The sequence below is a fragment of the Lupinus angustifolius genome, chromosome LG04 (assembly GCF_001865875.1).
Source record: "Lupinus angustifolius cultivar Tanjil chromosome LG04, LupAngTanjil_v1.0, whole genome shotgun sequence".
Lineage (NCBI taxonomy): Eukaryota > Viridiplantae > Streptophyta > Magnoliopsida > Fabales > Fabaceae > Lupinus > Lupinus angustifolius.
Genome location: NC_032012.1, coordinates 26,681,650 through 26,702,848, shown reverse-complemented (window position 1 = coordinate 26,702,848; position 21,199 = coordinate 26,681,650). Strand labels below are relative to the sequence as shown.

Below are 21,199 nucleotides of genomic sequence, written 5' to 3'. Positions count from 1 at the left end.
TATATATATATATATATATATATATATTATGCTTCAAATTTATTTTCTATGTTTCTCATTTCATCGATTCTATGCCTACATGTTTTGTACTTTAGTAACATGGCTTGGGCTTATTTTCTATGTTTTGTACTTTAGTAACATGTTTTGAGGATATCTTCTGTCCCATTGTTTGTATCATTCAATATACTATGTGTTTTTTATTGTTTAGAAAAGTAAAATATGAATTAAATTTATATTTTCTGATTAATAGGAAACATATAACACATAAAATGATATAAACTTTGGGACATAAGATGTGTCCCATAGTTGAGTAATGTAGGAACATCTCAGAATTTTGCTATACATTGTAACAAAAATATATGAATCAACCCCGTGTGATATTGATTGATATATTTTTAATTAGAAAATCCAAATATGATTATCTTAACATGGCTTAACCTTAATATTTGTCATTTTGTCTATCATACTAATATTTGCCATAACCCCAAATGCTAGGTTTGGATCACGGGCCAAGCACGTGACCAGAAATCTATAAATTCATAACCCCAAATGCTAGGTTTAGGGTTTAATCAAAATCAGAAGAAGGAATTTTGTCCACCGCCACCACAGCTTCATGAAAATGTATTATTTTCACTTTTCTTTCTGTTTTCAAAATTAGTATTTATCTTCTCTCTATTGGGTTATGATTTGTTTAATGTTTGATAATTTTGTCATAATAGCTTACAGGGAAATGCTGGTGCTCTCACCAATTTCGAAGTCCTTGATTTCTTACGAACTAAAGGAGCTTCTAAAGATCCAACTCGGGTTATTGCCAAAGTATCACAGTCCGAATACAAGGTTAGGGTTTTACATTTTCTATCGCTAGATTATTTTAAATTGCGGCTGCGGTTATGTTTTGCAATTGTTGAACATTGCCGGAAAATGTGACCATGCGGTCATAATTGCAGACACTGAATTGTTGTGGAGACTCTGGAAATCGTAATCGTAGTTGCAAACTGCAATTTAAAAGTTAAAACTAATTTTGATACCATAACCCTTTTTAATACAAATTTTCAGTTTTTGATAATCTACTAATCGCAAATACAGATAAGATACTTGAACTACATATAGATGAAGAGTACATATAAAGTATCAAAGTATATGATAAAATACATATCGGATACTGATACTATGATTACTGTTTTTTTTTTAATATCGGTGCTACATGCGTGGTAATGCTTTTAAGTATGATGTCTGTGCTGCTTCTCTATCAGGTTTATGATTATTTGGTTAATACTGCTGCCTGTGATCAATCTAGAGAGAGCATCAATGAGTTTGTGAAAGGTGTTAAACGGCATAACCTCGCAAAAGCTGAGGTTCTAAACACAATAAACATTAGGCCAGCTGCTCCTGTTGAAATTTTTCCAGTAAGTATAATAATATCCCGTTTATTTTACACTCGAGAGTTGAGAATTCAGTTGAAAGTTATCTTAGCTCTGCATTATTTTAAAGATGCCCACATTCTCTGGAATATGTTTTCTCTGCTATTTGTATTTAGCTTTGAAGTATTATGGTTGAAGTCATGTTGAACAAAGTGTTTTTGTCTTTCTGAGATTAATTGGTACTATAACTTCATTCCTTTTTTAATGATTAAATAGAATTACTGGGCTCTGAACTTATCAAAGTGTAATTCAGTAATATATGACAAACCAATAGGCAGTAGACTCATCCTGAGATGCTATATCACTTGGAAGGAAGTAGACTTGGCTTTTACCTTTTTAGGTTCAAATAAGTGAATTAACTTATATGCACACTGTAGAAGCAAAGTTTAGTGAGTATACACTAAGCACGGTGACCAAATATACATGGAGAAATATCCAATATCTGAAGTTTTTTAATTTCCCTTATTTGCCACTGCCTCGATCTCTTACATACCTCAAACATTGCTTATTTGGTTTTAGCTATATATTGGCAACGCAAAAATTTCTTAAATATATCAAAATATTAGAAGGACATTTTACTCCACATGCACATAGGCACTGAAAAAGTTTGATGTGATTATAGCCTAGCCTTGGTAGTTAATATGTTATAGAACCTGATGGTACATTTAGTTCAATTGAATTTCTTGTTCTACTTATTTGTTTGGGATAGCTTACTTTTTGAGCAAATAATATAGTATGCGCCAAAGGAAAAAGAATAGTTAAACAAATAAAAATACATGTATAATATCATTGATTATATATGATAAGCAGCATTTCTTACTGGTTTCTAGCTTGGTCTCTTGAGTGACTTAGGCTGGTTATCAAATTTCTTGTTCTAACTTCTATGTGCTTTTGTCTTGCAATTGTCTACGGAGTCTGGAACAAGTTAGGTTTGCGAGACAGCCATTGGCTACTGTTTATGAAAAAATTCCTGGGTTTGAATTCTTAAGTCAAGAAACTAGTGTGCCATGTTAGGTTCCATAATAATTTTCTTATCTCTATTTCTAGATCCCAATTTCTCCATTCTGGGTAAGACATGAATCTGCGAGACTGATAATAAGCTTTTGCATTTTGTTGTCTATTTTCATATATGTTTACATAGCTACTGTTGTGTTATCTTAATCACAAGTTTTTTCCTTCTATCATACAGATCATAGAGAACTGCGAGCCCCGGTTTCCTGATGAAGAGGTAGCTGAAATTGTAGAGTTGGTGATCAAAACATTGCCACCACCACCTGCCAAAACGGAGGCTGAAGAAATCACCGAGGGTAATGAAGAAACTACAGAACACCAAAAGGAAGAAATCACCAAAGGTAATGAAGAATCAGCAGAAGACCAAAATGAAGGCGGCGAACAAATGGACACAAGTTGAGATCCTTGTTGTCGGCATAGTATTTTTAGAGTAGGGTCAAAGAATATAGTTAGGAAAAAGTTTCTTAGTGTAGTAAACATGAGTTTTATAGTATAACAGGGTGCCCTTTTCCAATTCTCCTAGTAATTTTTTATTTCATTTTTTTGTTGTACAAAATTATCTCACTTGGTGAAATGCACTCTGCTTCAATTTTTCTGTCATCACGTGTTAGTACTGCACAGTTTCTGCATTAGAACTATTTGAATTGGATTAAATTTCTGAGGTTCTTTTTCCTTTAACTTCATAATGAATGAAAATGTTTTGTAATTGATCTCACCTATTGAAATTATGGCTCTCTTGTTATTCTCATCTAATAAATCTCTACATTGGAACTTGGTAGCATGCTAAAATTAGTGAATTATCCACTTTCTCATCCTTTCTTAAAGACAATGTAAACACCACTTAACTTCAAAAAGTGAAAGCTGCTCAATTTCTCTTCCCTCCTTATAAAAAAAGCTCCCATTTAAAAAATATATCACATTTTCATCCATTTCACCTTACTATTGCAATTGTTTAACTCTAAAACGAGTGATATACATATACTGATTGAACGAAGCTTCACCATTATCATTACTGTGACAAGAAATTTGTGTGGTTATGAGTTTTTGATGTGGTGGTAGGCCATGCACATAATTGACTTTGTAACTTCTATCACAATAGCACCTCCTTTTGTTATTGTTTTTTTTCCTCCATAGACAAATATGATTAATTGAATGACTTAAAAACTACTCCATCCATTCCAAATAATTGTATGAAAAAGTCTCCATGCACTTTATCCGTAATTTGTTTATTTACTTATGAACATGACGTGAGTTTATAATAATAGGTTAAGAATCGAGGGAATTAAACAATAAACTTCAGTTTAAAATAATAAATGAAAAAAATTGTATTAAACAGAGGAATGTCATATAATATTTTTGTGATAGGTAGGAACTGCGAGATCTTATCTAAATAAACACCTAACAATAAACTCTTACTTGTTCAGTCAATTTCTAAAAATAATTAAATGGACCCCATGACTTATTCAATAATCTTTATCATACACATTTTTTTTCAACACTTTCCCATTCTTAATTTGAATTTTGTTTTAATACTTTAAATGCCATGCAACTCTCCTCTATCTGCTTTAAAAGTGAAAAGCTGTTAGATACCCATCTTATCCAAACAACTCACGCTATGTTGTAATTGATGTAAGGTAAAGTTTTCATATATAAATACTTATACCTTTTTACTTACCAACAAAACATTAATACAATGGTGTATGTCTGGTACAGAATCCGGCTATAGATCAAAATGTTAGATATTTGATTCTTAAGAGTAAAATGGTTGGAATGAATAATCACTACATAAAAATGTTTTATATAAACTCAACTCAAACACCAACACCCTATGGTGTTGAATTTGAGATTTACATACAAAATTGTTTTAATTAGTAAGTGAAAAAAAGTAAAAAGAAGTTATTGATCAACACACAAATTATGTGCTGTAATAGAGATTATGACTTAGTCAATAATAGTTGTATCTATCTCCCTATATATATGTATGTCTCCAAGTGCAACATATCTTCACACAAACTAAACATTATTACATTACTGTCTCCATCACTCTGCTTCTAATTATTATTTTTACTTCCAATTCTTAACATCATTGTTTCACAGGTGAGTTTATAAAAATATTCAATTCTTAATATCATGTTTTCTATCAATTGGGTTCTTAAATTTTTCATCTTTAACCATGATTGTGCATGCATGAAAGCAATGAACTCTTCTCTCTGTTTCAGATTCCTCTGTTTTCAACCTGAAGCAGAGCACTCTGTTTTTTCATTGATATTTTCTATTATTATCAAAGATGGCTATAAAGACAATTGAAATGTTGAAAGGGTGTGAATCTAAGGAAGATATAATACAAGTTATTGTTGCAGTAGCTTCAGAATTAGGAGATGTTATAGAAGATGTGAACACATTACAAGTGATTCCAATGAAAGGTGCATTAACAAATGAAGTATACCAAATAATATGGCCAACAAAAAAAGGTGAAGAAGTAAGAAAGGCTTTGCTTCGATTATATGGTGAAGGTGTTGAGATATTCTTCAACAGAGAAGAAGAAATTAGAACCTTTGAATGCATTTCAATGAATGGTCAAGGTCCACGCCTTCTTGCAAGCTTCACCTATGGTCGAGTTGAAGAGTTTATTCATGCTAGAGTATGTTATTTTCTTCCTTTTTTATTTATCAATTAATCCTAATATTTTACTTCTTAGAAGTAGAAAACTATCATTTTCATAACATATTTTATCTATAAGAATTGATCAAATTTTCATATGACGTGTATATTATGTCAAATAGTATATTATCGAATACAATAATATAAGTGTCAAAGTTGATTTACTTTATTCTTTAGCCAAAGATATTTTCTTCAGTCTTGATTTTCCCCTTTTATTATTTTATTCCCTTTATACTTTGGAGCAATGGAGGGTTACCCTTCACTGTTACTTTATTTTATTCGTTGGTCTTCTTATTGTTTAGAATTAATTGATTAGGAAGAATCTTTTAAGACATTCAACTGAATGGTGCAGAGTCAATGGAATAGGATCAGGTGCTAAGTGCTTCTTTTTACCACCTTTTCCCCCTAATTCCTTTCCTAAATGATATTTCATTCCTTAATAATAAATAAATACTATAATCGAATGTTGGGAGTCGTACTAGAATAACATACTCAATGTGATATATAATTCATGAAACTCTTCCACCAAATATACCAGTTTTTTTTGAATTAAGCTCTCATTTAGTGCTTAAGTTATAATAATTGGTATCTTTCATTGAGAATCGTGTCATAAAAAGGGCTATTTATAAACTGGATTAAAGTATTACTGAATGTTCATTAATAGATGTAGTGTTACTAGATAACTTACAAGAAGTGGTTGTCATTTTTTATAGACATAAAGTTTTATCATAATTGCCATTTATGTTTTGAAGTGTATACTTAATGGGGTTTTGTGTGCCAGAAACATGTGACAATGTCACCTTGTATAAGAAAAGAAATGAAAGATATTCTCTATGTAAATCCAATAGAGAATTAACACTTTTGACCTTGGACTCTATAGTTAGATGGGTTTTATGTGGAATAGCTAATAGAGATGATGCTTATGCCAAAAGTGACACTTCTATTCTCCTTTTTACATGCACATAGCAGAACCAGCCATAAGTTTATTCTGAAGGAATAAAATCTGTTCATCGTATTCAAACTTGACAAACTAAGCATTGAGTTCCAAAGATATTCCTTAAGGGTATCCCCTCAGTGATTGTGTCCTGTTTAATCTGTTACTTTTCATCTGCTATTGGTGCTACTTTCTTACTTCACATTGGATTAATGATACAAGACTATGAAAATCCTAGGAAATAAAATAAGATGATCTTGAAAAGCAGTTCTAGTAACATTTCTAGTATGATACTTGTGTATAGCATGATTTCTTTCCTTTGGTTCCCTCCTTCTAGACTCTATCGGCGGTCGATATTCGTGACCCGGAAACATCTGCTTTGATAGCCTCTAAGATGAGAGAGTTCCATAGACTTCATATGCCTGGTCCAAGGAAGGTTCACCTTTGGCAGAGAATTAGGTAACAATAGATTATTAACTCAATCTCAGAAACTTTTTGACTGCTATGCAGAATACTAAGTGCTCTCCATATGTTGTTTTCACTAGGAATTGGCTTAGTGAAGTGAAAACTTTGTGCTTCCCAAAGGATATAATTTTTTTTGGCTTGGACAACCTAGATGAGGAAATAAATATGCTTGAGAAGTTGTCATCTGAAGGATATCAAGATATTGGTTTTTGTCACAATGACCTGCAATATGGTAACATTATGATGGATGAAGAGACAAAATCAATCACTCTAATAGTAAGTTGTTTTGCTACATTCTGGCAATATTGGCCTTGTGTTTGCATCTTTTTAAGTTGAATGTCAATGCAACAAAGATAATCTTCTATAGAAAACTTATTTTTGTTCCTTTTTGTAATGATGCAGGACTATGAATATGCAAGTTACAATCCTGTTGCATATGACTTGGCAAATCATTTCTGTGAAATGGTGGCTGATTACCACACTGACACACCTCATGTTCTTGACTACACTAAATATCCTGGTATGGTTTTTACATGTAATGTTTTCCCTGCCTGTGTGACATTTCATGTCTATTGAGACCACTTTGCATTGCTGACACACTTCTTTGTATTATGTTATACCAGAACTCGACGAGCGCCAATGGTTTATCAGTATATATCTCAGTTCTGAAGGTTAGTTCACTGACCCATTAGTGTAATGAACTATTTACTAGTGTAGCTTCAGAGGCAAGTCTCACTCACTCACTCTTCAACTTCATGCCTTGTTAATGTTGCTCTAAGATTTAATTGATACAAACTATAGTTATGTCACATGTCAAAATCATGTTATGAAAGTTGAAATTATATCTTAAAATACAACACATCTTAATTTGCTACATGTTCTCAATTATTAATTTTTGGTAACTCATTGTACACAGGTAAGAAACCCAGCAATGCTAAAGTGGACCAATTAGTGAATGCTGCAGAAAAGTACACTCTTGCAAACCATCTATTTTGGGGTTTGTGGGGTCTTATTTCTGTAAGTTAATCTCATTATTCCATATGGTTATTCAAAACAAAGTTACTTGTATAGTTGTGTCTGAAGTATTCTAAGTAAGTTTATTTTCTTGTAAGATAAATATTGATGATGTTTTGCATGCAAATGCAGAGTTATGTCAATAAAATAGACTTTAACTACAGAGAGTATGCAAGACAGAGGTTTCAGCAATACTGGATAAAGAAGGTTACTTTATTAGACTCAACAAGCATAGCTTCACAAGATGATGAAATTGTTAATGGTTCTTTGCCATCCTTCACATGATTGATGCTGATAATGTCTTTGTCAAGTTTGGCTTAGTTTATATTTACTAATAACACATAAATACATGCATGCATGACTATATGCATATTAGTCATGTTTTGTCATGAGTTTTTGGCAGTTTCCCAAAAAAAATTGCTTATCAATCTCTTTTATGTAACTAGATGCAAAGTGCTTAGAAAAATTGAACAACCAGATTTGACATTTCTCTAACATCTGCATCCAGATTCTATGGAATTGATCAAATAGTAATCAAGTTAATTGTTTTTGGGTATAAAACAAGCTTTAATTTTGACCAATAATTTAAGTAAAACTGAAATATATTATGTTGATATAAAATAATGTCTTGTATAAGAGAGAATGTGGGTACATGCAGTGGTGGAGGAGGATGGGCGTATAAAGTTTAGAACAATGATTGAAAATAATTTCAATAACTCATTTGTTTAATGTACTTATATAGTTGCTTATACCATGTGTAAACTTTATTTTTCTTCTACTCAAATCACTGGTCAAATACAGATATCACTGATAATCTAATCTTTACAATAATCTTTGATGAAGGAAAAAACTGTTCTCAGTCTTAAACTCTTAATTACTTTTATTCTTATCATTCTTTTGGAATAGGCATAAAACATTAATGATTAATTAGCCTATGTTTTAGTAGTTTGAAAAAGGATATGCTGGAAAAAAATAAAATAAGTGATGTTCCACACTAAAAACCATATTGGAAAAGAACACCTCTAAGATGAACTTTAAGTACAAAGTGAGCAAATAAGAGTGTGACTCATCATGGATCATTCAAAAGCAAAGTGGGTCAAGATCTCCACCTAGATGCACTTTAACTAATGAAAGATAGATTTACACTCTTTCTTGCTCAATTTATACATCACTTCAGAGGAATTATTATCCAAACTTATTCATTATTAATGTATACAAATTACAATTCACACATTGTGGTATAGTCTGCCCCTTAACAAGAAGCTATCTACACCCACAAGATTACCAACATATAGCACAACAAAACAAAACCATACACACTTAATTTGTCATTAGGAGTCCCCCCACATTTTATTTAACTTGGTTGTATAATATCACACAGGAAAAATTGCAACATGAAAAGTGGGGTGGAGGAGGAGGAGGAGGAGGGCTGTTGATGCTAGCGACGGAAGCTTCTAACCTGACGCGGTGGGTCGTCCTTGGAGTCATGGAGCTTGACGAGCGTATAAACACCTGCGCCAGCAAGAGCGCCGAGTGTTGGCGCCACCAAATAGAGCCAGATATGTTTGTAATTTCCTGCTGCAACGGCTGGACCCAAGGTGCGCACCGGATTCATGGAACCGCCACTTGTTGGCCTAACCAAAGGCCAACATGTGAGTAATGCGTTAACACTACTAGAAAACAGAAAAAGACCCATATGTGTGTATGGTGAACTTTGTGCAAATATAAAGTGTCATAACTAAAAGTAGAATTTTTTCCCTATGATATTAAGCATTGACACAACACAAAAACTAAGGAGGTTCATGGAAAGTGGCTGAGAGATAGAGATAAGTGTGTAAATAACCAAACTCTAGAGAAGATTCCTTACCCTGATATGAGAATGTTGAGCAAAACTGTGGCTCCAACAGCAATACCTGCCAATTCACCAACCTGCATGGCACCATCAAATAATCTAGGATAACAATAAGTAAATTAACAAAGACAAAGAAGCTCAAACTGAAGATGAATTGCAATGAGTTAAGAACCTACCGCACGAGTATCAGTAGCAACAGCAGTGACCACAAACATGAGAATAAAAGTGATAATAAACTCGGTTGCAAAAGCTTGGCCAACAGTGACAGAAGGGACAGTGACTCCACCAGTGAGGTAAGGATGATAGACACCTTTGAGGGTAAAACAAGCACAGATGGAGGCAGAAACTTGTGCTGCAATGTATGCAGGAACATGTGTCCAAGGGAAATGGCGGAATGTCGCGAATGCAATGGTGAGTGATGGGTTGAGATGTGCACCAGAAATGTGTCCAATTGAGAGAATGATGAACATTACTGTTAGTCCTGCAGTAGCTGCATTTCCCATTAGACCCTCTGCTCCATTGTACTTGTTGTTCACTATGGGTCCTGCTGTTGCTGCAAATATCAATATGAATGTTCCCACAAACTCTGCTCCAATCTGTGTCACACGTTCAAAACATTGATCAGTACAGTCGTATAAGGTATATAGTTATGCGAGCATAAAAGGGTGATTATCGACGAAACAGTAAGGTTGTTTACATTGCAACTGAAAGGTTATTTATGTGTTCAAATGGTCAATATAGTCGTATAATTGAACATAAATCTTGTATGCGCATATTTATGTCATTATATTTGACACCAAATGTTGTAGACAATATATAGTATAATGTATACATATTACTAAAAAAGTAATTAAAAAAACAGTGTGAAAATGCATTTACTCAAATTCATTATCAGTGCCTCCAATTTCAAATGCTACTGATTTTTTTCTAAGTTTGACATTAGAAGATGGGAAATCTGAGTAAGTTGTCTCAACTCTCAACTGAATATGCATGAAAGGTCATTGAGAGTTTATGAACAAAAAAAGTCAAAGAGAAAGTTACAACCAAAGAAGAAAAACATGCAATGTACTCATCAACTAAGAGAGAAAGCAATTCAGAAACACTTCAAAGGTGAATTAAACCAAACTGAGGCATTCAATATTAATAACTACTATGTCCTCTCAAATAGTCAAAAAATAAATACATTAGGGTAAAAAAAATTAGCATTTTCAAGAATATGTAAAAAAAAAACATCTATTTATTGCAAGAATTATTATACATCATTATTTTAGCTTACAAAATTTTCATTCCATATGCAATTGACATGTGTCATGCCTTACTTATATAAAGGTGAGATGTCAATTTCTCCTGAATACGAAAATTTGTAGGCTTTCGGAAAGATATAACATTTTTTCAAAAGTAATATAAAAAAAATGACAAATTGTAATAACTAATAACACAATTATCCAATACTCCAAATCACCATCAAACAAAAATACATATCCTAAAGCCAAAGAATTGCATAAAATAAACATATATATTTTATATAAATCATACATTACGTAATAACGACAACGTACAATATACTAATATTATTACATAACACTCTAAAAATCACGCTGCTATTTTATATTATCATCCATGCAATTTGGCTGTATATCAAAAATCATAAATAAAATTAAAATGATAATGCGAACATATGAGATAAAATGAAACTGCATCGAAAAACTAAAATGATGAGACTAATAATTTATAACAGAAGAACATGCAATAAAGGCAAGTTGCAGAAATGGTTGACTAAAAAACAAACAGACAAAAGAAGAGAGAGATGGGAAATTTATGTTATAATACAGTTTGGCTACACTATCACACATTTTGATATATGCTTTAAAATGTTTACGAAAGTAATATAATTTCCATAAATATTTTAAAACATATACTAAAGGTAACCAGTAATAATGTAGTAAACTTTAGCTAGAGATACCTTTCGAGTGAGAGAGATATTGGGAATTGGAACACCAACTGAGAAATCAGTGAAGCAAGTTTGTCCCTGATTTGGAAAACATTTGCACCTTGCCATTGAGAACGAGTTATGCTCGTGTGGTAGTGAGTCAACTCGCAGCGACGTAAATAGTGGCCCTCCCGGCGTTTCCGGAGTTGCCGGCACCGACGCCGCCGTCGGCGACGCTGTCTCCACTTCTGTCATTCACCTTTTTTTTTGTTTTTTGTTTATATATAACGAAAAGATAATTAAAATAGATAGAATAATGGATATATATACCGAAAGGGTGTAACACTACATGATTTTCAAAACGATAGAAGAAAAAAAACAATTTTTTTTGGGTTTTTTTCGGAGAATTTAAGGTTGAAAGGTGTAATTTTACATAATCGGGTGGCTTTTATAAAATTGTATTTAAGGAAGGGAAAGAGAGAAGGGACCCAGGATTTGAAAAGGTTGTGAGATTAGAAAGAGAATTGTGGGATTTGGAAATGAAGCATATGAGTTTTTAAATGTAAGAGTTTGAATCAAAGTAAGTGAGTTATTTTTGTTTCTGTTAAGGTTGGAATAAGAGAATAAGTGAAAACTTGCGATTATAGGAAAAGGAAAAGCTAAAAGTAGAAGCTAAGAGAAAAAAGCTAGGTGGTGATGAAGAGAGTGAAGGGGTTGTAGAAGAAGTGAAGAGGAGTGGTTAAATTTATATATATGAGATGAAATTATTAAAAGACTAAAAAGAGTTCATAAAGTTGAGAAAGTGATATGAATATTGAGTCGGTGAGGTTGCTTGCATACGCTAATACAGCACACTTTCATAATATCATATTATCAAAGTCAAAGGCTTTGCATTATTATTGTTTAGTATATTGTTTTATACAATCATTTTTATAAAATTGCAATAAGTGTTCTAATCAATAACTAATAATGTCAGTATTATTAAGTATAATTGTCAAACAATATAATTACTATCTACCAATAATATGTTAGTCCAGTAGTGTAAGGTATTATTGGATCTTAAGGTCGATAGTTCAATTACCCTTACTAGGAAATGTGATGTGATACCCTTAGTAGTATCAAAATTTTTTTATTATCTCGGACCATATTTAACATATCTTATTCCTCTTTTTCCTATTGAGTATGTGTTTTTTTTTTTTCATTGGTATCCTCGCAATGAAGTTAATTTTATCCGAGTCGGGAATATCCACAAGTATATAAGGCTAACTTTCTCAATGAATATTTTTCTCATTCACAAAACTCGAACCTAAGATATTACTTAAAGGAATCAATGTGTTTGAATGGGCATTGTCTGTAGGCCTTATGTTATGATGAATTAGAGTAATGAGGTGAAATTGGGTTGGTGTGTTCTCTTGGATTTCCTTCCGAGTAAATCCTGTTTGGACTTTTTTGCTCAATCAAGAATACAAGTCCCCCTATAGTCTTGAGTTTGGCACAAACGAAAGGACTTGTTTCTTTTGTCCAAAACCATTCTTTCTCATCACACTACCCTTCAAAATGTTCTTTTCTCAACTACTATTAATGCATCACTCTTAGTTAGGAGAATGTGTTTTTTCTAAATTGCTTCTTTATCTTTTTTTCAAATCCATATGAGATTAGGTGAGTAGGGTTTTGGGGTCTAGGAGGATAAACATGCCCATTCTATGAACCTTTATACATGTATTATTTATTAATCAAGTTCTCATAATTTTGGGTTATTGTTTTTACTTTGAGTTTTAAGAATAACAAGGTGGTCATATTTATTTAAATTAGAAAAATGTTACATCATGCTATGTTATGTTGTCCCTTTTTCTTATTATATGTTTTCTTGTATAGTATTGGAGAAGATATTAGTCATAAAAATCATAGCTGACTTTTATTGTTCCATATAGATAAATAATCTAATTTACCATCTAGATAACAATCTTATTTGAATCAATCATTTTAATAAGTGCATTATTTAGACAAATTTGTCTCTTTTTAATATAAAAGACACGTTATATTTATATCTATATCAACTATGAAATAATTTATATTATCATGTAAAAGACCTTGCAAGTTTCATGTCACGTCAATGTCAGTTACGATTTTTGTTGCCTTCTTTAAAACTCTATTATTAAATTCAATAACTTTGTACCTTTACCAACTCTATACTAAAACGAACAAGAATAATTTTCTGAATAATGTCACAATTAAGAGGTCATCCCAACTTCTTCATATATTTTTATGGCCCAATTTTACAACACTACTTTGGACTCCCCATTTAAGATTTATAAAGAAATACAAGAGTAATTTAAAAAAACTGAAAGCTATTACATATATATCTAAATATTAAATGACGTATATTTAAATGGAGAAATGAAAGATTGATATGTATAATGTCATGAGTAAGAAGGAATGTGGACTAGTATGCCATGCAATAAAATAAGGATGGATCATTGTCGATGAATCGTTTAGTTGTTTTTTTGGTGTGAACAATCGTTTAGTTTTATTACTACTACAATTGTTTTTTTTATCAGCAATAATTTATTAAAAATAAATAGTTAGGAGAACAAGTTGTACTCCTACTCACAAAGAAGTTAACTATTACAAGAAATGCAACTAGATGGATTCCAAATCCATTCCAAAAAGGAGAAAGAAAACCCGGCGAATCGAGCACTGAGAAGATTCCATGAATGAAAAAGAATAACAAGGTGGTCATATTTATTTAAATTAGAAAAATGTTACATCATGCTATGTTATGTTGTCCCTTTTTCTTATTATATGTTTTCTTGTATAGTATTGGAGAAGATATTAGTCATAAAAATCATAGCTGACTTTTATTGTTCCATATAGATAAATAATCTAATTTACCATCTAGATAACAATCTTATTTGAATCAATCATTTTAATAAGTGCATTATTTAGACAAATTTGTCTCTTTTTAATATAAAAGACACGTTATATTTATATCTATATCAACTATGAAATAATTTATATTATCATGTAAAAGACCTTGCAAGTTTCATGTCACGTCAATGTCAGTTACGATTTTTGTTGCCTTCTTTAAAACTCTATTATTAAATTCAATAACTTTGTACCTTTACCAACTCTATACTAAAACGAACAAGAATAATTTTCTGAATAATGTCACAATTAAGAGGTCATCCCAACTTCTTCATATATTTTTATGGCCCAATTTTACAACACTACTTTGGACTCCCCATTTAAGATTTATAAAGAAATACAAGAGTAATTTAAAAAAACTGAAAGCTATTACATATATATCTAAATATTAAATGACGTATATTTAAATGGAGAAATGAAAGATTGATATGTATAATGTCATGAGTAAGAAGGAATGTGGACTAGTATGCCATGCAATAAAATAAGGATGGATCATTGTCGATGAATCGTTTAGTTGTTTTTTTGGTGTGAACAATCGTTTAGTTTTATTACTACTACAATTGTTTTTTTTATCAGCAATAATTTATTAAAAATAAATAGTTAGGAGAACAAGTTGTACTCCTACTCACAAAGAAGTTAACTATTACAAGAAATGCAACTAGATGGATTCCAAATCCATTCCAAAAAGGAGAAAGAAAACCCGGCGAATCGAGCACTGAGAAGATTCCATGAATGAAAGTTAATAACGAACATTACCTCATCAAGATTAAAAGAAGACTGCTCAAAGATAATTTTGTTTCTAACTAACCACAAGGACCAAATAGTGACAAACCAAATGGTCATCCATTGATGATGAGAATTTTTCGCCTCCCCGAACAAGTGCCAATGAGATAGAAAATTGCTTCCAATACTACTAGGCAGAATAGAGTAGATGCCGAACAATGAGTAAAGTTTCTGCCATACACTGTAAGACAACGAGCACGTGAAAAACAAATGATCAATAGATTCTTCTAACTCACCACAAAAGGCACAAAAAGTCGAGGGAAGAGATCCTATAATGCCACGTCTAGCCAAATTCAACCAAGTAGGCACACCTCCCACAAAAAGTCTCCACACAAAGCATTTCAACTTGGATGGGACCTTGGAAGCCCATAGGTAACATATAGAAGGAAAATGTTAATACTTTATTTATTAGTGATTGATTTATGAGTAAAATATATCACTATCATATAAATATGAGTATTAATAGAAGCATTTAATACCAGGATATAACATTGTAAGATTTGAAATTATGGTAAATTGGAGTGGGACTCAGAGAAGTCACATAGGCCATTATTTTTGGAATTTGTTCAAATAATTATGGTCATTGGTCATGCTTAGAATGCTCTAGCTGGCTAGCTAGTTGATATTAGCACGTTCCCATCACTCCACCATAATCATATGGGAGCTCCAATCATACCATACATCATTCCAATCATATATATAGTATGAAAATACATTAATTTAAGTTGTAGCATATAAGTCGAAATAAGTTAAACTTAATAGTTCATAATTGATACTAGATTATGATAGTTCATGATTGATAGTGGATTAGGATGCATTTATGTAAATAATATAATACTCATATCCTTTTTATAGCTATATTAGATTGTTCCACTCAAAATTTATCTTCAAAAAATGTTTTAAAAAATAAAAGAAATTAACAAATTTGATTTAGAAAGATATTAATGCATTTCGGATGATTACATGAAAACTATGAGTATGATCATTCAGTTCATCACCCCATTTTTTATCCATTTTTTGTTTTTCATCGAATAACCTTATTTAATCCCACATATAAATGCTACTCCAATTAAAATACAACATAATAAAATTATTAATGTCCATGTCTGGATACAAAACTCTTCTTTCAATAACTTGAAACGTGTTAAGATTGAAAAGGATTGAATTTGTTACTTATTCTACCAATCAACTTGGTACAATATCATATTTCATTCTAAAACGATAAAAAATAAGAAGGAAAGCTCAACATTTTATATTTTATATATAATTTTTATATATTATATCATGCAATTGTTATTGTTTGTGTATTATTTATTTATTTATACACAGCAATATGATTCAATTTAAATTTTAAAATACAAAATATACTATTATGAACTAATATCAAATGTATTAAAAAAATAAAATAACATCTCTTTACAAGAGAATATTTTTTATAATGAACATGTAAATTATTATTATGTGGGGTTATAAGAGTTCACAAACTTCTCATAATCTCATCATGGAAATGTTAAAGAGGAACAATCTACCTTATTCTATTTATTTCTATAAGAATACTGAAATCTTTCCATGTAAGATCTTACATACAATACACACCACACCATTTCATTACATATATACATATATAGAACATGGTACATTCAATTTATCAACTACCCTTAAGTCCTATTTGTGTATGATACCAAACATATCATACATTTCTCTAAGAAAATATATTGATATCATGGTAAATACAAAAGATCACATCAATAAATCTAATTAATATCTTGCAGTTGTAGTATGATTTTGAGAATTTGCAATAACTATCATTGCTGATCCTTCTAATACATAACTTCATTTGAACATATGCTATGACCCTGCACCAGAAGTTAAGATCATAGGAACACCTCATGAGTATTATTTTAGATATGTAAAAACAATTCAATTTTGTATCCATGACCATAGTGAAGATTTTGAATAGGTCCTAGTGAAATTGGTTATGCCAGTGCCTAGTGTATCATCTATAATTTACCTGTTGAGAGTATGAGACTAATTCCAACTACTTAAATTTGCTTTAATTTCTTCATTTTCAACCTCTGCATCAGTGAAAGTTAAAGCTCGCTGTAGCTTCCTTTGTGAGAAGACTTCGACCTCGGCCATATATGTAGCGGTCACAGGTCTGTGATCTGACATTTTGATCTCAACCCTTCCGTAGTTCAGTAATCTCACCCCCTTGCCATACGAAAGAACTCGATCGCACCTGAGAGGAGATGAAGAAAGACGCTATAATAATCATTTATAAATAAAGGGACAAATGATTAGGAGACATGGAAGAAGAATCTCAAATGAAGCATACCATGATGGTGTACGCCTTCCAACCTTTGAATCCCCTCCATAGTACTTGTCCGAATTATTCTCGTACTTATATGTTGGTGGAAAGTTTACCGTGCCTTCTGACCATCCGCCAAATACACCTTTCTTAAGTTCTCTCGAAAGCTGTCATAATAAAATGTTAATATACTAAACTCCGAAACCTTACATTATGAGTTCATTTTTTGAAGCTTGTATTTTTCCACATTTCACAAACTCGTGGAACCAAAATGAAGAATTACTTGGACTATGGAGTATAGTAATCTAACAGGTCCAATACTAAAAGGTCTAAATAACATGGATACAAGGACACTAGAGATTCTATATTACCTGATCTTTCTCTAACAATTTTGACCACTGCTTTGTTGAGATGAGATCTCTTGTTTTCTCATATGACAAGTTGATGCGATAATTCAGATCACCCAACCAAATTATTTTTCTGCAAGTAAAGTGGAATTGATTAAGTGATTATAATTCTTTAATACTAAATATGTGCAGAATACAGAACTACTTTAACCAAGCTAACACAGAAAGTGCTTCAAGAGTATTAAACTATACGGCCATATAAGTAGTTTTCTATATATGATTAGATTGAATAATCATTACCCGAAGCAAATAATAATAGGTAAATAGTTTAGAAGAAGGATAACAAGTCTTCACTGATTAACCTTGAGGAGACTGAGTCCTTTTTTAATTGACAAAAGAGATTTGATTACGATAGAAGAGTCAATAAGTAAATAGGCGGACGAGAAGATATCATCTTGCAGTAAAAAAGAAAGAACAGGAACTAAACAATAAAGGAATGAACATCAACAAGAAAGAAATGTTTGCCAATCCCACTGCAAAAGAGAGAATCCAAACAAGGATTTTGGGGTTTTGAAGGTAATTTCTTCACAATTTAGTGTATTAGATTAGCACATAATGTGAAAAAAATGCACCAAAATTTCAACTACAAGAGAAATGGCATTTAAGTTCAAGTTGGTATATCAAAACATGCACTCACTCATGGTCAAGGATGCTTCTTGGAAGTCCAATATTAGCAAGTGAATGGAAATGGGTTCTTTGGTGTATTTCATGCACATCGGCATTTCTTTTATGTTCATCTCCTTCTTTTTCACCCGGCGTAAGGTGGGTGCATATAAAACAAAAAAGCGTTTGATATATGGACATGCTGATAGATATTGATCCCTGCAAAATGTAGCAAGTTTCTTATAACCTGTTAGCACAAATAACATTGATCTGATGGTTATCAACTCAATATAAAGAGTCCCTCCATATCATAAGGAAGTGATGCAGGAAACTACATACTCTTGTATGATAATAATGATTACAAACCACAAGCTTAAGCAACAAAGATAAAATACTCTTGGAGCTAAACACAAATGAATATTCTTTGAAAGGGAAAAGGACCTTGTTACCAATATAGCCCATAACACCAACACCAACATTTGACACCTTTAAATTCTGAATATGTTTACGCAAGCTGCGACGAACCCATATCGTGATGAAAATACCAACCATCTGCTTGCTCACTATCCTTACATATGGTGATCTTCTTTTCCGCTTCATTAAAGCTTCAAGGTCAATTTCACCAAGCAAATCCGGTATTTCATCTATTGTTGTCTTGAAAGAAGTATATGTTCTGAAAGATTTTGATGTTTTAAAGGATTTGATAGACTTAAAAGAAGTTGGCCTATCCAATAGATGTAGTGGTGGCTCTGGCCAGCTCAAACCAATCCTTTCAGTACCACTAACCATCCTAGATAACTTACTGGTCTGTTGAGAAATTGGCGTCCCTATATTTTCTGTCGACTCTTCATCGCGGATACAATTTAGCCTATTCAACCTCTTAGCATAAGAAAACTGTCTTTGTAGATCAGGGTTAAGTGGCTCTCTTGATCTGGCAAGATCAGCAGCATCTGAAGCAGGTAAATTTGTATTCATGACTTCATTTGAGGTTGGTTTATCTGTTACTCCAACATAAATATTGTTTTCTTCATCCAAAGGATGGACTTCCTCGCCAATGTCACTATCACTTTCAAGCAGCATTTCTTCTACTATGTCTGGGACATCATCTGATCGCTTAAATTTTGATGGAGATGGAGGATCAGTGAAGGATTTTACCTTTCGCGGTAATGGTCGAACTCTATTTAGTGTTTCTCGAATAATATTTTCCCATTTGGGTACCGGACGAGTATCTTCAGCACCAAAAATGTTACCAGGATTTAAGGGTACAATCTCCTGAAATCTGCAAATGTAAAACATATTGAGGTGATCAATTATAGTAGGGTATATATTGGAGTGGTTACAAAATGATATTGTATTTCGGTGAATATATAGTACGAGAAGTAGATGAAAAATGAAATTACGAAAAAGGATGGTAGAAATTTTACCCAAGAACATAAATATCAGCTGGATTGTTAGTGCCTAGCCAATCATCAATATCTAAGTCATCTGTTGGAAGTTTTCCTCCAACATTCCATGTTCCAGCGCATACTCTACGGAGACAAATACACACCACAATCCAAATATGAGAAGTTTGAGGAATACCAACAAATAAACTATGCTTTTAAATGATTACAACTAGAGTCTTCCATTGGTAGCTAAATAAACAGAACAGTGTCTCACCTCACTTCCTTGTTGTTTATATACTGAGACCTGAAAGTTGATGACTTTTGCCTCCTTAACCTCGGAAGAAGATCTGCGGTTGAGTAGAATTTTAGGGAGTGGTAAAGACCACAAATAAAAGCAAAATACTATACATCCACAATTGGGCTATTGAAACTTACTTAAGTTTTATTTTGTTCTCAAAATTTAGGATACTAGCTTCCATTACTTTGTTTGAATTTAAAATTTCCATTATTTTCCAATGGCTAACTAAAGCAGAAGAATTGTCTTAATTAACTAGTTAGAACCAATCAATTCCTTGTTTCAGAACTATGGATTATGAAAAGAATCACCATTTGATTCAGCAGTATCTTCGTCTTCATCGCCTTCGTTTTCCTTAAATCGTGGTGTCTCTGCATAATAGACCCAATGACCCAAATCAAATTGAGTCAGAAACAGCCAAACTGAAAAGGGGTTATTACAACATCAAAGACAGCAATCTAAAGTGCCCATGAAAAACTCAAATCCTGAGTTTTTCATATCATTTAACATAAACCATGATGCTCAATTTTCTAAACTCTAACAAAAATAACAAAACCTGCTGCAACCCATTTCTCCATTCTTCAAATGAATAACACACACCGAAATACACATTGACATACACAAATTCACCAACTTCGATGTGAATAAAAGCACTCACCTTCATTATCAGAATCAGTTTCAGGGTCATTGTCATCATCATCAGGGTCAGCAGTGTAATCAGACTCATTGTTACCAATGTTAAGCCATTTTCGCATAACCACTCTTGCCCAAAAGTGCTGCAACCAGGAACAACCCAAACAATATGTATATATATATATATACATATATTAGACCAAGACACCAAATTGTGGAAGCATGCAGATGCAGAAGGTGGAAGAGTGAGTGAGAGAAAGAGTACCTTTTGCTTATTGGAAGAACGTTGTTGCTTCATTATGAACCACTCACTGTTGAAACAAAAAAGAATATGATGTGATGAAGAAGGATATAGTCAAAGTTCGTGGGTGGGAAGAACAATGAAGAGCACGTTCAAGTACTTTCTCTACCAAAGACAAACACTGTTAGCTGGAGAAGTTGCAGAATTGACTTTGTCGCTTTCACTGTAATATTAATTAACTAAAGTATAAACTTTATGAACAACACTTTAAACATAGCGAAGGATAATGGCTTCATCATTATCTCTCTTAATCCCCAATCAATGGCTTAAA

General features: G+C 32.3%; 4 protein-coding genes across 5 annotated transcripts; 2 read left to right on the top strand and 2 right to left on the bottom strand.

Annotated features, from left to right (window-relative positions):
* On the top strand, window positions 504-3,033 carry LOC109346746. Its single transcript, XM_019586500.1, has 4 exons — window positions 504-621; window positions 720-837; window positions 1,254-1,406; window positions 2,611-3,033. The coding sequence occupies exons 1-4, from the start codon at window positions 614-616 to the stop codon at window positions 2,830-2,832; spliced, it is 501 nt and encodes a 166-aa protein (XP_019442045.1). The 5' UTR covers window positions 504-613; the 3' UTR covers window positions 2,833-3,033.
* On the top strand, window positions 4,484-7,877 carry LOC109346743 (probable choline kinase 1). 2 transcript variants are annotated; one of them, XM_019586490.1, is made up of 8 exons: window positions 4,484-4,529; window positions 4,720-5,073; window positions 6,365-6,486; window positions 6,573-6,768; window positions 6,895-7,012; window positions 7,116-7,163; window positions 7,409-7,509; window positions 7,639-7,877. In XM_019586490.1, the coding sequence occupies exons 2-8, from the start codon at window positions 4,720-4,722 to the stop codon at window positions 7,789-7,791; spliced, it is 1,092 nt and encodes a 363-aa protein (XP_019442035.1). In that variant the 5' UTR covers window positions 4,484-4,529; the 3' UTR covers window positions 7,792-7,877. The 2 variants fall into 2 exon arrangements, with proteins under 2 accessions (XP_019442035.1, XP_019442034.1); XM_019586489.1 differs by lacking the exon at window positions 4,484-4,529 and having other exon boundaries at window positions 4,678-5,073.
* LOC109346744 (probable aquaporin NIP5-1) lies at window positions 8,494-11,946 on the bottom strand. Its single transcript, XM_019586491.1, has 4 exons — window positions 11,322-11,946; window positions 9,535-9,954; window positions 9,374-9,435; window positions 8,494-9,140 (listed from the first exon to the last, which is right to left on the bottom strand). The coding sequence occupies exons 1-4, from the start codon at window positions 11,541-11,543 to the stop codon at window positions 8,945-8,947; spliced, it is 900 nt and encodes a 299-aa protein (XP_019442036.1). The 5' UTR covers window positions 11,544-11,946; the 3' UTR covers window positions 8,494-8,944.
* LOC109346741 (type IV inositol polyphosphate 5-phosphatase 3-like) lies at window positions 16,505-21,199 on the bottom strand. Its single transcript, XM_019586488.1, has 11 exons — window positions 20,893-21,199; window positions 20,653-20,770; window positions 20,306-20,365; window positions 19,974-20,046; window positions 19,739-19,843; window positions 18,756-19,593; window positions 18,349-18,533; window positions 17,676-17,784; window positions 17,332-17,471; window positions 17,008-17,235; window positions 16,505-16,852 (listed from the first exon to the last, which is right to left on the bottom strand). Exons 1-10 carry the CDS (start codon window positions 20,923-20,925, stop codon window positions 17,025-17,027), a joined length of 1,872 nt encoding a protein of 623 aa, XP_019442033.1. The 5' UTR covers window positions 20,926-21,199; the 3' UTR covers window positions 16,505-16,852; window positions 17,008-17,024.

What these genes read in the sequence shown, in the direction of transcription:
- LOC109346744 (XM_019586491.1), bottom strand. Translation starts at nt 11,543, where the DNA reads ATGACAGAAGTGGAGACAGCGTCGCCGACGGCGGCGTCGGTGCCGGCA. An exon ending in ATATCTCTCTCACTCGAAAG is followed by an intron (nt 9,955 to 11,321) that starts GTATCTCTAGCT and finishes CGTGTGACACAG; the next exon opens with ATTGGAGCAGAGTTTGTGGG. An exon ending in TTGCTACTGATACTCGTGCG is followed by an intron (nt 9,436 to 9,534) that starts GTAGGTTCTTAA and finishes GGTGCCATGCAG; the next exon opens with GTTGGTGAATTGGCAGGTAT.
- LOC109346741 (XM_019586488.1), bottom strand. Translation starts at nt 20,925, where the DNA reads ATGAAGCAACAACGTTCTTCCAATAAGCAAAAG. An exon ending in AACTGATTCTGATAATGAAG is followed by an intron (nt 20,366 to 20,652) that starts GTGAGTGCTTTT and finishes TCTATTATGCAG; the next exon opens with AGACACCACGATTTAAGGAA. An exon ending in GCTGATATTTATGTTCTTGG is followed by an intron (nt 19,594 to 19,738) that starts GTAAAATTTCTA and finishes TTACATTTGCAG; the next exon opens with ATTTCAGGAGATTGTACCCT.
- LOC109346743 (XM_019586490.1), top strand. Translation starts at nt 4,720, where the DNA reads ATGGCTATAAAGACAATTGAAATGTTGAAAGGGTGTGAATCTAAGGAA. An exon ending in AAGAGTTTATTCATGCTAGA is followed by an intron (nt 5,074 to 6,364) that starts GTATGTTATTTT and finishes CCCTCCTTCTAG; the next exon opens with ACTCTATCGGCGGTCGATAT. An exon ending in CAAAATCAATCACTCTAATA is followed by an intron (nt 6,769 to 6,894) that starts GTAAGTTGTTTT and finishes GTAATGATGCAG; the next exon opens with GACTATGAATATGCAAGTTA.
- LOC109346746 (XM_019586500.1), top strand. An exon ending in TATCACAGTCCGAATACAAG is followed by an intron (nt 838 to 1,253) that starts GTTAGGGTTTTA and finishes CTTCTCTATCAG; the next exon opens with GTTTATGATTATTTGGTTAA. An exon ending in CTCCTGTTGAAATTTTTCCA is followed by an intron (nt 1,407 to 2,610) that starts GTAAGTATAATA and finishes TCTATCATACAG; the next exon opens with ATCATAGAGAACTGCGAGCC.